Source organism: Mastigoproctus giganteus, chromosome 1 (assembly GCF_048544385.1).
Source record: "Mastigoproctus giganteus isolate SK-2022 chromosome 1, ASM4854438v1, whole genome shotgun sequence".
Taxonomy (NCBI): Eukaryota; Metazoa; Arthropoda; class Arachnida; order Uropygi; family Thelyphonidae; genus Mastigoproctus; species Mastigoproctus giganteus.
Window position 1 is genome coordinate 75,226,443 of NC_143575.1, and position 16,901 is coordinate 75,243,343.

The 16,901-nt window shown below is 35.9% G+C and overlaps 1 protein-coding gene across 1 annotated transcript in view; it reads right to left on the bottom strand.

The window, feature by feature from the left end:
• Nucleotides 1-16,901, bottom strand: part of LOC150090896 (sorting nexin-25-like) — a 325,882-nt gene that overhangs the window by 289,188 nt on the left and 19,793 nt on the right. Inside the window, exons 4-5 of the mRNA XM_090376672.1 lie at nucleotides 493-515; nucleotides 260-404 (exon numbers count right to left, since the gene is read on the bottom strand). Of these exons, the coding sequence (XP_090232798.1) occupies nucleotides 260-404; nucleotides 493-515 (168 nt within the window). The remainder of the gene's footprint in view (nucleotides 1-259; nucleotides 405-492; nucleotides 516-16,901) is intronic.

Consider the following 16,901-nt stretch of genomic DNA (forward strand, 5'->3'; position numbering starts at 1 on the left):
CATCTTAAGAGACAAAAAAGTCAGTAAATACTATGCATAACAAGCAAATATATGTAATAAATCCAAAACAAAAAAAAAAAAAATTACTTTTGCTTCAATATATTTTTTCAATTCATGAAATTTTTTCAATACCAATGAATTTATATTAGATAATATAGAAACATCATCCAAGTCTTGGACAATCAATATACAATTTATATGTATTCATAAAATTAAACAGAAATAATACAAAATAACCCTTCCACATAAAAAAACTTACCCACTAGCAAATCGAATGTGCTGAAAATGATGATGCACTTTTACAACAATATCACTGGTGAGCAATTTTACATCATCTATTTTTCTTAATCTTTCCTTGGCATTTATAAGAACAAGCCAAATTTCATTCCTAAAAAGAACAACTACTATAAATAAACGAATTAAACGGGAAATTGTTTCATTAATAAAATATATATAGACACACTGAGTGGCCACTTTAATTAGTACACTTACCCTTTCCATGAAATGGAATGGTCCTTCAGTAACAGCAACATGTTAGTAACATGCGATATGAAGCAGGTGGGCAGATATGTAGGGATGCAGTATGCGTGCAATTCAGTGCGGTACAAGATGCACTGGTACAAGTATCTTAGAAATACAACCCTGCTGGAGTTTTCATATGACTGTGTCTCAGGCATAATGAGATTGGACCAACAACAACATCCAGCCAATGGCAATACTGTGGTCAAAAACAGCTCGCTGATGCTGACAAGACTTGTGTAGAGTAACAGAAAGGCAACAGTCAGTCAAATAAATAACAACCCAGTATAACAGTTTAACCAAAGAGGCATTTCAGCAATGCACAACTTGTTGAATCCTGTTATGAATGGGGCATCACAATGACAACCAAGCCAGATTCCACTCCTATCAGCAAAATACATGAAGGTACAGTTACAATGGGCTCAGGAACTCCAGAACTGGACCATGGAAAACTGGAAAAATGTTGACTGGTCTGATGAAGTCCAATTCCTGCCATTTCAGGGTGATGAGAGGATTAGATAATAGCAATAGAAGTGTAAAGGCATGGGAGAGTGTTTCGGTGGTGCACACTGGGCACCACCGAAACACTCGCGGTGGTGCACACTGGGCCTCTTGATACTGCTGAAGCAACATATGGATGCTGCATCTAGGTGCAAAAAAGTTCATAACTGAGGAACATTGTTGTTGTTGCAACATATCACTGAGCCTTCTTTGGAAAAATATGCAACTAATTCTTTTTCATGATGTTTATACGATGAAAAGACTGTTCCTGGGGAAAGCAGATCCTTGGATTTCAGTCTTGACCCTAAAAGTTCTGCAGAACCTTTGGATAAATTTAAATCTCTCAGAGTTTGTCAAGCTCACTTTGTGTAAATAGCTGTGGTTCAGAGTTGTGAACTGCTTCATCACAATAGTTTATATCATCCTCTAAATTACAAATGTCAGATTTGGGATCTCATGGTACATGTTCAAGAACAACTGGTGGAAATGGTACTACCAGTAATTCAGGTTTTTGGAGTACTGGCCATACAGTTGAAGTAATGTTGATGCGCAGAGAATGCCCTGCTTGTCCTTTGCATTATAACTTGCTACATTTATGGAACAAAAGTAGCAGCCATTAATAACACATTTCCACAATCACAAGCCTTCCCCATGAAGTGTGCCTTCATGGGGAAGGCTCATGATTCATGAGAGGCAACTTTTATCTTGGTCACCTAATTTAATTCCAAAATATGTGGCACATATATTTCTCACAAGTGATGTTATATCCTGCCTTTGTTTCATAACAAGCTTGTGGCAAATGTAACAAAATAGTTACCATGAATGTGGCAAAATATATTTGGATTCTTCACACATCCATGAGTTGCCATTGTCAAATTCACAGAATATGAAAATCATGTTAGAAGCAGAATACTACAGCTTCACCAGAAAACAAATGAATGAAAAAGAAACACTTCATAGGTTGATATAGCTGCCTGACTTGCAGGTCTCAACATGCAAATATACACTATATCATTGAAGTATACTGCATATTTGAGAGGAATAGACATGCCCTAAACAACTGGAGACATCTATACCTGTCAGTCACAAAGGAAGTTGTTGTTGTTGTTTGTTGTTTTGGTTTTTAGGAGCATTAGCAACTAAGGCCATATTGCTCCGGGATATGCGATGGTCAACCTTTCCGTATTTGGTGGTGACGGGCTCAAACCCCGGTCTAATCAAGAAGCGTGTGCTACACACTGCTGCTCCTTCCCACCTAGCTACGAAGGTGCCACACACACAAAGGAAGTAATATGCATATGCATGGAATGTGTATTTAAGAAAAACAATTCTTACTGATGGTAAAAAAGCTGTTTGTACATATGTAAAAAGTTAGGATTTTTAGATGTTTGTTGTTATTTTGGTTTTTAGGAGCATTAGCAACTAAGGCCATATTGCTCCGGGGATATGCGGTGGTTTCCGCATCTTCCGTATTTGGTGGTCACGGGCTCGAACCCGGGTCTAATCAAGAAGCGTGTGCTACGCACTGCTGCTCCTGCTCACCTGGCTATGGAGGCGCCCTGGATTTTCTGAATTTGCACTAAATGTACATAAAGAAAGAATTTTGGAAACATGAATAGCTATGCAGATCAGTGTTATTATGACCTCAGCTTTTTCTTCAAATGCAAACCTATGTCATCTGATGACTACATTTCATCTTTAATATGATCAGTTAAGTATCTCTTCTTCATTTCCATTAACTGAAACTCTCTTGCTGCTTTCAGTGGTATTTTATTTGTTTTATGTATAGCTTCTTTCCTTATACTTGAAGCATTTCTTGTAGCCTGTATAATCTTTTTAGCAATTTCTAAAGTTTGTCAGCCACCAGCAGCAGAAATGCCCCACAAACAATTCTCTGCACAACATGTTCAATCACATTTTTCACTGGACATCTGCATACTGAACAACTTCAGTCAACTGAGGCATTACCATAAAATAAAATTAAAATCTTGTGGATGAACCTAACAAGAGCTGTAGTGTTTCAATGCTTTCACTCAAAACCTTCATCAGAAATGTGACAAGTCTGTCAGATGATGAATCATAACTTGCAAGATCTTCAAGAACCTCTGAATAAGTCAGATACAGATTGCAGACAACGTGGCAAGAAAATCATTACACAAAAACAAAAGGTATGAAAACTTTGAGAGACAAGAAAAACTATGAGCATGTAGTAAAGATCCAAAAACTGGAACAAGTTAGTAATTTTGTGTATTTAAGAAAAGAGTAATGAAGATGGAAGTTAATACAGTGATGCCTCAACTTAACAAAATCAATTGGTTCCAGAAAAACATCTAGGGATTCTTAGTACCCAGTAAGGGTACTAAGAATCCCTGGAAGCTCAGAAATTCAAAAAGTGTGGTTTTGCAGTGAAAAGTAACGAAATTTATTTATGTTTAAAATAATAAATTAGATCATTTTGATGTTGAAGACTGAGGCTGTTGTTCCTCTACAGCTGAAGTAGTGGTCTTTTTGAAATAGGAATCCAACTTGGTATGCTTGGGTTTTACAAGCTCATGCAAAATAACCCTATAAGATTATTACCATATTTAATATCACTCTTATAGCACATGAAATTAATAATATAGTTTATTAAGCTAGTCACCTAAACTACTATACATTAAATTAACATTTCAAGTATCTTACCAATACCCATCATCAGACTGTGCTGTTGGGGAAACAAAAATAGAAAGGGTTACAAATTTGAATACAGTTGCCAATATTACGATTACAACTGCCATTATTACAATTACCAATATTATGATTTTACAATTACGACTTGCAAATAAACAATTCTAAGTTTGGATTATTGATACAATAGAACCAGACATTAAATTAAGTAAATACACAGAGATTAAATTCTTACCTGCTGACAGACTCCTCTTGCCGATGTCCCAGAACCCTGATGTGCATGCAGGTAACAAGTGCTGCCAGCAATTAATTTACAGGTCAGGGATTAATTCATTAATTCCAATAGCCAACAGAATTGTGCCAGGTTTTCTATCCTAGATCTGGGGCTCTTTGTGTAGTGGAATCCTGAGGTGACCATTGCTCTCCTACTCTGACCATCAGGGTTGGTGTGCAAGCTGGTTCTGGTGGTCTGGAAGGGGTTGTATGTGGGATACTCCTCCAGACAACTGGCCTATTTTCTTTTCCTGGTTTCTCATTTCTTCTTATATTTTCTTATTAAAAAGATGAAAATATTGTGGCTTGAAATATTGCAGTTTTTATCTTTTTAATAAGAAAATAGAAGAAAACATGAGAAACCAGGAAAAGAAAATAGGCCAGTTGTCTGGAAGGGTAGCCCACATACAACCCCTTCTAGACCACCAGAACTAGCCTGTATATCAACCCTGATGGTCAGAGTAGGAGAGCAACGGTCACCTCAGGATTCCACTACACAAAGAGCCCCAGATCTAGGATAAAAAACCAGAGTAGGACAGTAAAGGTCACCTCAGGAGTCCAACACACAAGAACTGCAGATCTTGGATAGAAAACCTAGAACAATTCTATTGGGTATTGGAATTAATCCCTGACCTATAAATTAACCACTGGCAGCACTTCTTGTCTGCATGCACATCAGGTTTCTGGGACATCGGCAAGAGGAGTCTGTCAGCAGGAAGAATTTAATCTCTATGTATTTACTTAATTTAATACCTGGTTCTATTGTATCAATAATCCAAACTTGGAATTGTTTATTTGCAAGTTGTAATTGTAAAATCATAATATTGGTAACTGTAATGGTAATAATTGGTCTATAATTGGAAATTATAGACCAATTAGCTTGTTATCCCACATCTACAAGTTGTTCACAAGGGTCATTACTAACAGATTAGAAAGAATGCTTGATGAGAATCAACCAAAAGACCAAGCTGGCTTTAGGACAGGATTTTCAACTATGGATCACCTTTACGTAATATCACAGCTATTGGAGAAAGAAAATGAATATAAAACACCATTATGCCTGAAATTTGTGGATTATGAAAAGGCATTTGACTCCATACAGCATAAGGCAATGTTTCGGGCACTGGAAAGACAAGGCATAGATACCCCATATATTATGATTTTGAAAAAAAATATATGAGAACGCTACCTCCTTTATTAGACTAGACAAAGACAGATGCAAATTTAAAACTGAGAAAGGAGTTCAATAAGGAGACAATTTCTCTGAAGTTGTTTACTGCTGCCCTTGAGGAAGCTTTCAGAAGATTAGATGGTGCAGAAAGGAGTCAATGTGAATGGAGAGTACCTAAATCATTTACAATTTGCAGATGACATTGTGGTCATAAGCCATGATCCCCGAGAATTATAGAAAAAACTTAATCAGTTATGCACAGTTAGTAAGGATTTTGGACTAAAGATGAATATGGCTAAAACAAAAGTAATGACGAACAAGTATGCCACAGAAAGGGACATAATGATTGAAGGAGCAGTAATTGAAAAGGTGGAGTCATATACTTATCTGGGACAAGTTATTAGCTGTAATAATGATAAATGGCTGGAAGTCAAGAGAAGAATAAATTTTCCCAAGAAAACCTAGAAGACAATGGCAGAGATGGATAGATGAAATTCATGAGTTTGTGGGTAGTAAATGGATGGCCATTGCACAAAACAGAAGGAACTGGAAAGTTGCTGGAGTGGCCTTCATCCTGCAGTGGATTGAAAATGGCTGATGATGATGATGAATGGTAATAATGGCAATTGTAATCGTAATATTGATAATTGTAATACTGGCAACTGTATTCAAATTTGTAACCCTTTCCATTTTTGTTTCCCCAACAGCACAGTCTGATGATGGGTATCGGTAAGATACCTGAAACGTTAACTTAATGTATAGTAGTTTAGGCAAATAGCTTAATAAACTATATTATTAATTTCACATGGTATAAAAGTGGCATTAAATACAGTAATAATCTTAATGGAAAACAACCATGTAACATTCTTACCTAACAATATTAGACCTGTAAGGTTCCCTTGCAGCATCTACAAAACTGGTTGACTTGAAAAGCCTATCCTGGAATAAATCTATTTCTCCAAGCATTGTTTTTAACTGCTCTGCAACTGTAACTTCTAATATTTTCTGCTGTTAATTTTGACTCACTTTCTCTGATTCAGGCAAATAGTTTCATCAATGGTTTCGATTTCTTCCTCAGACAGGTCAGAACAATGAGAACCCAAAAGCTCATCGACATCGTCAGCTGTTACCCACAGACCAAGATGACCGAGATTTTCACCACACTGTAGAATTTCTTCTTATTCCTGTCTCTTCCCATCTTCTGTCTGAAATCCCTCAAAATCTGCAGGAATGTCAGGCCACAAATTTTTCCATCCTTATGTCAGACATTTAGTGCTCATATCCTCCCTAGCTTCTGCAATGTTATTTATGGCATCTTTGATGTTACAAGATTTCCAGAATTCTTTGAGGATGAGTTTGTCACCGCCATCAGTAGTATAAAAGAAAAGTATTGCCGAAAAGTTAGCTTGTCATATTTTTGTTTGAAGTTGGCAATGATATTTTGATCCACAGGCTGGATCAGAGAGGTAGTATTTGATGGAAGAACTTAATTTTGATAAAAACCAGATAGAGTGAGAAGTTTTGATAAAAACCAGATAGTTCCAAACAATGCTCCACATAAACAGGAGCATTGTTTGGAACTAAGAGACTTTTTGTGCTGTTTTCGCTCTTAAGATATCTTTCCACAGCTGGTGTAAAATAATACTTAAACCAGTCATCAAAAATATAACTGGTGACTCATGCATTTTGACTGTTCTTAAAAATTACAGGGAGATGCCTTATTGAAGTTCTTTAAATGCTCTGGGGTTTTCAGAATGATTACCTAAAAGTGGTTCATTTTAAAATCCCCAGAAGCACTTGAGCCAAGCATCAAAGTCGTCTTTTGAGGCTTTATGGCCTAGTAATATTTTCTCATCTTCCATAATGCAAGTTTTTTTAGGCATTTTTTTACAAAACAATCCAGTGTCATCGAAGTTAAATACCTGGTGAGATGAATATATGTTTTCCTCCATCAAATCACCAAAACTTGCCACAAACTCATCAACTTTCTGTTTATCAGCTGAAAAGGCTTCACCATGATGTAACTGCAGTTTAACACCTGTCCTACTTTTATATCCATGAAACCAACCTCTGCTATCATTAAACTCCATATTAATTACTGGTTGAGGCTTTTTAAGTCTAGAGAAAGTGGTTTTGGCTTTCTCACTAATTAACCCTTAACTTAAGTAGTCTCCCTCATGTTGCTTTCTTCAAATCCACAAAGATAATTCTGACTCCATTTTATTTACAATATCAGCATGTTTATGAATTATTTTGGCGTCTCCAGAACTAACTTTGGCCAACTCTTTTATTTATTTTTTCTATTTAATAACATAGCATGAACTGTGGTCCATGCTAAAATTAAACATTTAGAGATATTTCCTGTACACTTGCGATTTTCACTGCTTTGAATAATTTTCAATTTATGTTTTAAATTTAACTCTTTTCTGGATGTCTTTAATTTTCTTTTATCACTATACTGATCATTTTTTCTTCACAGGCCCCATATTTTAAAAATTATTTTAAAAAACACTATAAATCTATTGAAACTATTAAAAAATATAAGAGAATCAAGAAATCACATCTGACCAATGCACCATGTTGTAGACAAACTGAAGTGGCTCAGCACCTGCGCAATAATCCATGTTTAAACTTTTTGTCACTTGGCAGCTTCTATTCAAATCTCGTAAGTCTGAGGCAGAGGATCTAGGAAAATTAATTGGAACCAAGAGTAAAATCTCATTATTCTGAACCCTTGTATACTGATCTCACATAAATCAAGGCACCATTGTATATGGAAATAAGCAATAAAGCAGGAATTGTAGAAAGCCAGTTAGACAAATTCATTTAGAGAAATCAGCCAAAATAGCTATTTATAACATGGTTTTTAAACCTATGCAGCTGAGAGATGGGTATAAAACAAATGAATTGATCAAAAAAATATAAGAAGCTTTGATCGACTGTTTATTACCTCGAGTAACAAATATCCTATTAAATGCAACTAAAACAAAATGTGGTATGGGCAAGCGGAAAGGATGGGAGAATAGCTAAATTAATATTAATGGTAACAGGCTAAGAAAAAGGTCAAGGAGGATGTGGATTAATAGTATTAAGCCTATATTTTTTTTCAAAAGAAAAGAGGGTTTAATATCTAATGGAAAATATGACATCATGGAGGTAAATTGTTAATGGCGGGATGGTAGAACAGGAGGACTGATTTATACTCTCATTTGTGGCTTGTACACCCACTGGGTATAACAGATTTGGAAGATGTTGACTGAGTTTTCTTTCTGGGCTCTATAAAGAAAATGTAAACAAGGCAATCTGCTCTGGAACAGTGGAAGCCCTTGGCTGTCCAGGCCACAAGTCTTTAGCCAGTGATTCCCAGCAATCTTTAATGTATCTGTGCCACTTAGAAAATCTGAAGTACATAGTGACTTAAAATAAGATAGAGAAAGACAATTCACTTAAACAAAATCTGATTCACTTTACTGAGCACTACACGAATCACATAGTAACTACATTACCACAAAAATACATTTGGCACTCAGGGCCAACAGATGTTATACATAAACAAGTTGATCATTCAATTTGCAGAATCAAAGTTCCACTATAAAACCACTCAATTTTAAAAAAAAACTGCCAGTAGATGGCAGGAGAGCATGTCTAAGATTACACTGACACAGTTGCAAGTTCTAACATATCTGGTAGTGCAAAGTGGCCTTAGCTGACAGAGTTTGATCCTTCTGTGTTCGTCCAGAATCTCCTGGGCCTTTGCAATTTGCTCTAGAATGATAAAAGTTCTCAGCTGTCCACGCCACGAGTTATCAGACACAGGTTCTTGACATTCTTTAATGGATATATGCCACTTAAATTGCAGTTTTCTTCAAACAATTGCCTCTGTAAATCTCTGACATTTCTTTCACAATCTCTATAGTACACACACCATGTCAAACATAACAGAATACAACAAAAGATTGTGAAGTCTTCAAATCTTCTATTATGCAGATCACAAAATCATTCACACTCACAGCATGTAACTTAAGGGCACTTTGCAACTACCAGACAAGTCAGAATTTGGAACTCTCTCAGGATATTCATGGACATACAATCTCTTGCCATCTATTGACAGTCAGCCAAACTTGAATGGTTGTACAGAATGCTACTATGCTATGAATTAAATTATCAGCTTGTGTATACTCTGGAAAGAAGATTTTGCCAGACTTCCTATATTTTGAAGATTGAAACTGCTGAAGAAACATAACATCAATTACTTTAAACAAATCATTAACCTTATGCACTGTCACATTAGCAAAGTTACCCTGCCATGGTAGGTAAGATGAAGAAAGAAAAGTGATAATTAAAGGAGCAGACAAAATACTAGCAATAACATAATTTTTTCTGGTAAAGTAAGAGCCTTTCTTAATGCACTTTTTCTACCTGATTATGAAAATGACTTTAAACTATTCCTATTATGCTATATTTTTTAAAAATTTCATTATTTCATATTAAAACCTGTATTTATATAATACAATAGCATCTCATTAATACAAACTTTGTTTATACAAAATTTTCATTTGTATGAGACATATTGTTCCCTTGCAAAAGGACAGGCTTTTCTATGCAAACATTCATTTATAACAAAATTTGTTTAACACATATTACAAAGTCCATTTTTACCCTGTGAGAAATAAATAGTGTCACCTGTTCTAGTGTAGTTCATTCAGTGCTTGTTCACTATAGTACTCTGCCTATTTTGATCCCTGTTTCCAGCAGAATAGTGCTATTCACTCCAAATGCCTCGGGTGGAGTTACCCACTCAGAGTTGGTTGGGTGCCTGAGAAATCCCACCCAAAAAAAAAAAAAAAATGTTACTGTACTACCCTTTATTTTAATTTTTAAAATGAAGAGGAGTACAATACTTTAAAAGGTGGGTTCTTTAATTTCAATCAAACTTTTAACCGATACTGTAATTAACAAGAAAATGGCCAAATTGCCAGTTAAACTGGAAATGTTGCAAAGCATATCCAATTTATGACAAGGAGAAAGCATGAAAGCTCTGTGTTTGTTGCCGCAAAAGTTATTTTTTATATCCATCAGTAACTTTCATCACTGTGTTAATTTTCTGTAACTGTTTGTAATGAAATATATTTCCTGTGTCCATGGCTGTAAAACATTACAGTCATTCATTGCTATAATTGGAAAATATATCAAAGTGGTCACTGCACCATTTCTTGCATATTACAAAAATATACACTTTACAGCATCCTGCCTGGGGGTGTTATTGAAAAGGGAGCACCCATTCGGGGGAACGGCAGGATTTTAATTTGTTGCTACCACAATAATGCCAACACCAGAAGAGCTGCTAGGTACTAAGCTAAATGATGAAGTGTTTGTTAGCAGCAAAACTGAAATTAAAGAAGCACACACTCTGCCTTCTAAAAAGATGCCCAAAATGTGTTGGCCTGTGGTAATATTGATAAAGGAACAACTATTTTGTATTTGATGTCTGCACTGTAATTAAGATTGCATCTAAGACAAAAAAAAAAATAAAAATACAAAAACTATGCAAATGAAATTAGATTAAAGAATTAATTGGTTTGTATGTTTCCTTTAATATTAAAACTGTAAGTCTTCTTTGTGATACTAATTACATACATACTATATTTTTATTTCAATTATGTTGTTTCTTTTCTTTTAGTTTACCTTATAAATAAAAATACAGTCAGTCCTTGTATAACACATGTTTACAATACACAAATTCGATCATACGCGATTTATAAATAGGGGAACAATATCATGTATAACACAAACCGAATTCGCTTATGCATGATTCACCTTTGTGTTTACAAGAAATGGCCAGTCGAATGCGGAATCACCCCAACTGAACGCAACACGATAGGAATGAAGAGAAGATTCTGAAAATGTATTTATGTTTTTTTATATCGGTGAAGGGGAAACACATTTCACCATAATAACGTAAAACCCACACAATTGTAGCTATCGGTATTATTGCAAATGCAATTAGATCGAGTTTACTACCTGTTTGTAACAGATTTCACTAGCAGGAACCCAACTGGAAATTGTTTTTATTGTTTTATGGTAATAACCCCCAGAAATGTGCTTTAGTAAAATGTGAGCTAGTGAAGTGTTAATAGTGTCTCTGCATTTACGGTGTTGTTTATTCAGTTGCTACACGTGCGCAGCTTTGTTTGTGTGTACCAAGCGTGCCTCCTCATTTTTGTCCTTTTTATACTGTAATTGTGTTTTATTCCCTAAAAATGGGTAAAATACTTGAGAAAAGTGTGTAAATGAAGCGTGCTGGTGAAGATACTACAAATTCAGAGAGAAAAAGAAAAGCAATATCGATAAACAGAGGCAGACTGGGTCAAAAATTCTTATCTGGGAAAATTTGTAGTGACCTCATACTAACGTTTATGGCCAAAGTCACACTGGCCTCCAGCCCACCGGGGTTTCCTCGTAAGGCTTATGGTCAGTCCGCCTCTGTCGATAGAGAAAAAATATGAAATTGCAAAACGCTTTGAGCAAAACATAAAATACGTAAGTAATTTATTACAATTATTTATTATGTTTGGTAATGTTTCAGTTACAAATGTGTGTTCAATCTTGGGTGGTCGGCACCTAACCCTATTTTTCCCATAGGGCCTGTTGTTTATATTGCATTAGGGTTTACAGGAACACAACTATCATGCTATACGAAGACTGACTGTATATATATAAACAAAATATGTATTATTCTTATTACTGTTAGACAAAGCTTTTATTATTGTTTTTATTTTATTTTATTTATTTTTGTTATTATTTCTTATTATTATTATATATAGACACACACAAAAAAAAAAATCAGAAGTTCTGACAGCCTCATTGCTGCAAACCTTATTATTACAAAACATGAAAATTTAGGTGCTTTGAACTTTGTATTAACGAGATTCTAGTGTAGCAGGAAATAAAGTTAATTTTTCTGAGGATTGCAACACCTGTTGGCTTAAATTATCGCAAGTTATTAATGATTCTAGGTGGCACTTGCCACCTAGAATCATTAATATTATGTGACAGACCATGATACGCTGTAACATGTTATGATCAGGTGGGTTACGTTATAATATAAATAGCACTAAGCTGCAAAATGGCACAGTATTACATTAGACTCTACATGTAAAATTAATGATTTGTATTTAATATACAACTAGAATTTAATTGTTTTGGTGTGTTTTTATAATTCATCATTTGTAAATGAAATATTTATTGGGTCAGAACTGAAATGATGTGTTAGTGTGTTAATAAACTTGACAGTTTCTGTTAGGTTTGTAGTGAATGAGTAATTGAACAAGATAAAAACTTTTCTTCCATAATAAAGAATGCTTACAACTTGAAATTAGCTGCAAAATAAGATAAAAATCAAAATAAACCTTGGAGTCACCCTCCCTACATCTTTTGCTCACACTATTTACTGACACTTGGAGGATGGTTGAACAGAAAAATTATTACTCCATTTGCAGTGTTAATGATGTAGTGGGAACAAAAAGGGCATTCAGAGGGTTATTACATTTTTTTTTTTTTTTTTTCTTGTTAGTTGTTGACACATCAGCTTTTATGGCCATAATGCACCTCCCAAAGTTTTTGCATTTTACTGTGATCCAAGCCCAAGGCGGGAATCGAACCCGCGACCTTTGGGTTGCCAGGCATGCACTTTACCTACCTGGCTAGCCCGGTCGGCGTTATTACATTTGTTTAATCGACTGCTGGCTTTTCTTCTAAAAGTAAGAACACATTTCATAATCTGCCTTTCATAATGCTGCCAACAGCTCTTTCTGATGACATTCTAATTTCTAAGCCTCCTCAAACATGGCCTTTAGATGAAGACATATCATCTTGTAAAGATGAACAAATTGAAGTGTCCAAAAAAGGATGAAAAATATACAGTACATACCAACACAAAAGAGTCAACCTCATTTGATTACTCAAGTTGAACTAGACCTAATTCAAGACTTAAATCTTTCTAAGACTCAAGATGAACTCCTGGGTTCCAGATTACAGAATGTAACTTGCTCCAAAAATATATCTGGGTATGCAGGTGCCAAAAGAATTCAAGACAGTTTTTCTGTGACAAAAGATTTCACTTTCTGCAGTGATACTGATGGTTTAATAGATGCTCTGTTAAACTGATACGCAAGTATAACGCCAAGACTTGTCAAAAATGAAGTTTAAAGGCAGTGCAGTTGTATAATGGAAATAATCCATCTGTACCAATTGAACATGCTGTCATTTTGAAGGAAACCAAACAAAATATGGAAATCCTCCTCAAATAAAAATTAATTACATAAAATATAATTAGAAAATCTGTTATGATCTAAAAGTGGTTTCACCATTATTGGGTTTAGAACTCGATTCACTAAACTTTCTTCTATGAATGGGACAGCGAAACAAGGGGTTCCTGTTATATTTTCAAGGAATGGCAATCTTGAATAGCATATATTCGTGGACAGAAGAATATATTCTATCCGCCACAGAGAGCGACTGCTTCTACAGCGATGAGATACACTTAAATAGAAAGGGTGCAAGAATATTTGCTGATACTATTAAGGCAGTGTTAGGTGGGACAGAAACTGCTAGCGTGGGGGATGCCAGACTAATAGATTAACAATACCGCAGGCAGAAGTGAAAGTAATTCTTGCACTGCTTCTATTAGATTGAGCAGCAGTCTTGAAAGCAAGGTACTAAGGATTTCAAGAACTGCTGGGAGTCATCATGAAACAAGTAAATACTTTTTTTTTTTTTTTGTTAGTTGTTGGTGCATCAGTTTCTGTGACCATAATGCACCTCCCAAAGTTTTTGCATTTTACTGTGATCCAAGCCCGAGGCGGGATTCGAACCCGCGGCCTTTGGGTTGCCAGGCAGGCACTTTACTCACCTGGCTAGCCTGGTCGGCACAAGTAAATACATGGGTTGTGTTAGAGTAACTAAAAATAAGACATGTGCATGTATACTTGCATGTATACCAGTGCTAGTAGTATAGTAAATAAATTTGATCAATCTGAAGTGCTGGTCAAGACATCAAATGCAGACATTCTTGTGATTTCGGAGTCAGGGTGTCACTCAGATATAAGGGATGCAAAATCTGAATATGAGTACAATGTATACAGAAAGGACAGACAGGAAATGGAGGGTGGTTATGCTCTTAGTTAAGCAGTACATAAAATCTAAGGCAATACAATTGACATAAGTGGCCAATGCAACGTTGAGTCAGTCTGGTGTAACATAAGCACTGGGAAAGCAAAAATGAGATCAGGAGTGAGTGTGTTATAGGCCTAATGACTCTGATGAGTAGAACAAACAGCTGTACAGAGAAATAGAGTAGGCCAGTAAATCAGAATGTCTTATAATGGGGGATTTTAACTTTCCAGATATTGACAGGAACTTGTGGGTTGGTCACTCACAGACTAGCAAGACTTTTGTGGATTTATTGGATGACTGTTTTCTAAAGAAGCACGTTAGAGAGACAACAAGAGGGAGTAATACCCTTGATCTGATTACTCAAGCATTAAGAATCTGCATATAAAAGAACCACTAGGTGGCAGTGATCACAGTGTATTTATTTGGGATTTTATTAAAGATGTAACTACCATCAAAGGTAGAGGGAAGAGTTTTTGCTTTTGCAAAGATGACTACAGTGGTCTCAGACAGTTTTTAAATTCTATACAGTGGGACCAACTGATGATGTTACCATCAGAAAATTCTAAATGAGAAGCATTCAAGTAATTAATCATAGAAGACTTTTCATACTTTTCATACTAGACTTTTCATACCATCTAAGAAATACTCCTCAAAGTATAGGCCTATATGGATGTCCGATGAATTAATGGAACTCGTGGCATAGAAGAAAAGTCCATGAGATAAATATAAATTATCAGGTAACACAGAAGCCTTTGGTAAATATAAACTAGTCTGTAATTAAGCCACTAAGGAGGCCAGGCAAGCAAAAAATAGATTATGAGAAATCTTTGGCAAAGGATGCAGAGAAAAACAGCATCGATATCGAGTGGATCAATCAAATTGATCCACTCGATATCGATGGTTCGACTGTTGATGATCCTACTCAGGATGCTGACAAAGAATAAAAAAATTATGGAGGTCCTACAAACTGAATGAATATTTTGCATCTACATTCACACATGAGGAATCATTTAAGGAATGGGAGGCCAGATGTTTACCATACTCCAACAAACAGGTAAATGGGTTTGTAATAACTGAGAGAAAAGTGGAAGAGAAATTGTTGAAGTTAAACATAAGAAAGGCACGTGGGGTGGATTCAATCTATCCAATTATATTAAGGGAGGCAGCGAAGGAAGTAAGCAAATCCTTGGCCATAATTGTGAGAGCATCCTTGGATTCAGGGGATGTCCTAGTGGACTGGAGATGTGCGAATTTATCTGCAATTCCCAAAAGAGAATCAAAGGGTGACAAGTAATTAAAAACTTGTTAGTTTAATTTCTGTTACAGGGAAAATAATTAAGTCACTGGTAAAAGAAGTAATGCAGGGCTGCAATTATACTTCAAACAGCATAAGTTTTGTTAAGGGAAAATCTTGTTTGACCAATTTGATTGGTTATTATGATGCGGTCACAAAGGAACTGGATGCCAAAAATAATTTTGATATCATATACTTGGATTTCGGGAAAGCTTTTGATGCTGTTGCACATAAAAGACTACTGTATAAATTGGAACAGTGTGGTATTAAGGGTAAGTTGCTGCTATGGATAAAGGATTAGTTGATTGGGAGAAGATAGAGTGTTAATCAATGGACATTACTCTTCAGGGACATCAATGATATTGATGAAGGCATATCAGGCTTAATGTCCAAGTCTGCAGATGATACAAAGGTTGGCAGGGTGGTTAATGACAGTATGCTTCTGCAACAAGATCTAGAAAAGTTAGGCAGATGGGCTGAGAAATGGCAACTGCAGTTTAATACATGCAAAGTACTGCATATGAGTGACAGTAATCCCAGAGTAACATACCAACTGTGTGGTACTATGCTCAGGGTAGTGGAAATTGATAAAGACCTGGGGAATAATTGTGCAGTCAGTCAGGATAATTGTCCTGGCAGCCAATGCAAACAGGCTGCCAGGACAGCTCATGGTTTTGTCAACAATATACAGGAATTTTGCTAGCAGGGATAAGGAGTTGATGATCCCATCGTATAAGGCAATGGTCAGGCCACAACTTAAGTACTGCATACAGGTCTGGAGGCCTCATTTTTGGAAGGATGTGGAGCTGCTGGAACGAGTACAGAGAACAGCAATGAGACTGGTGAGGGGATCGAATTGGTGATCTGATTGAGGCATTTAAGGCTTTGAATGCATTGAGCAAGCTCAATGTCGATGGGATTCTTCCTGTTGTTCAGACCACGCACAAGGGGACACAAATTCAAATTGAGGAAGGATGGTTGCAAAACAGATGTGTGGAAGTTTGCCTTTAGCCAGTGGGTGGTTGATTGCTGGAACAAACTTCGATCTGTTGTTGTGGAAGTTGACAGTCTAAATAAATTCAAGGAAGAACTTCAGAAACTATTGGAGGAATGAATAGGTAAAATGGGAGGTGTCTTTTTTTTTTACCGATGTAGTATAAGTTTGCTTTCTTGCATCATCTGCCACTGCTAATGCATATTGTAAATATTTTATTGCCCTCCCCTCTTGATATCAAATTAGGTTTCATGAAAAACTTCCTAAAAGCAGCGGAAAAAAGGGGTAGTCTCCAATATTTAATAAAA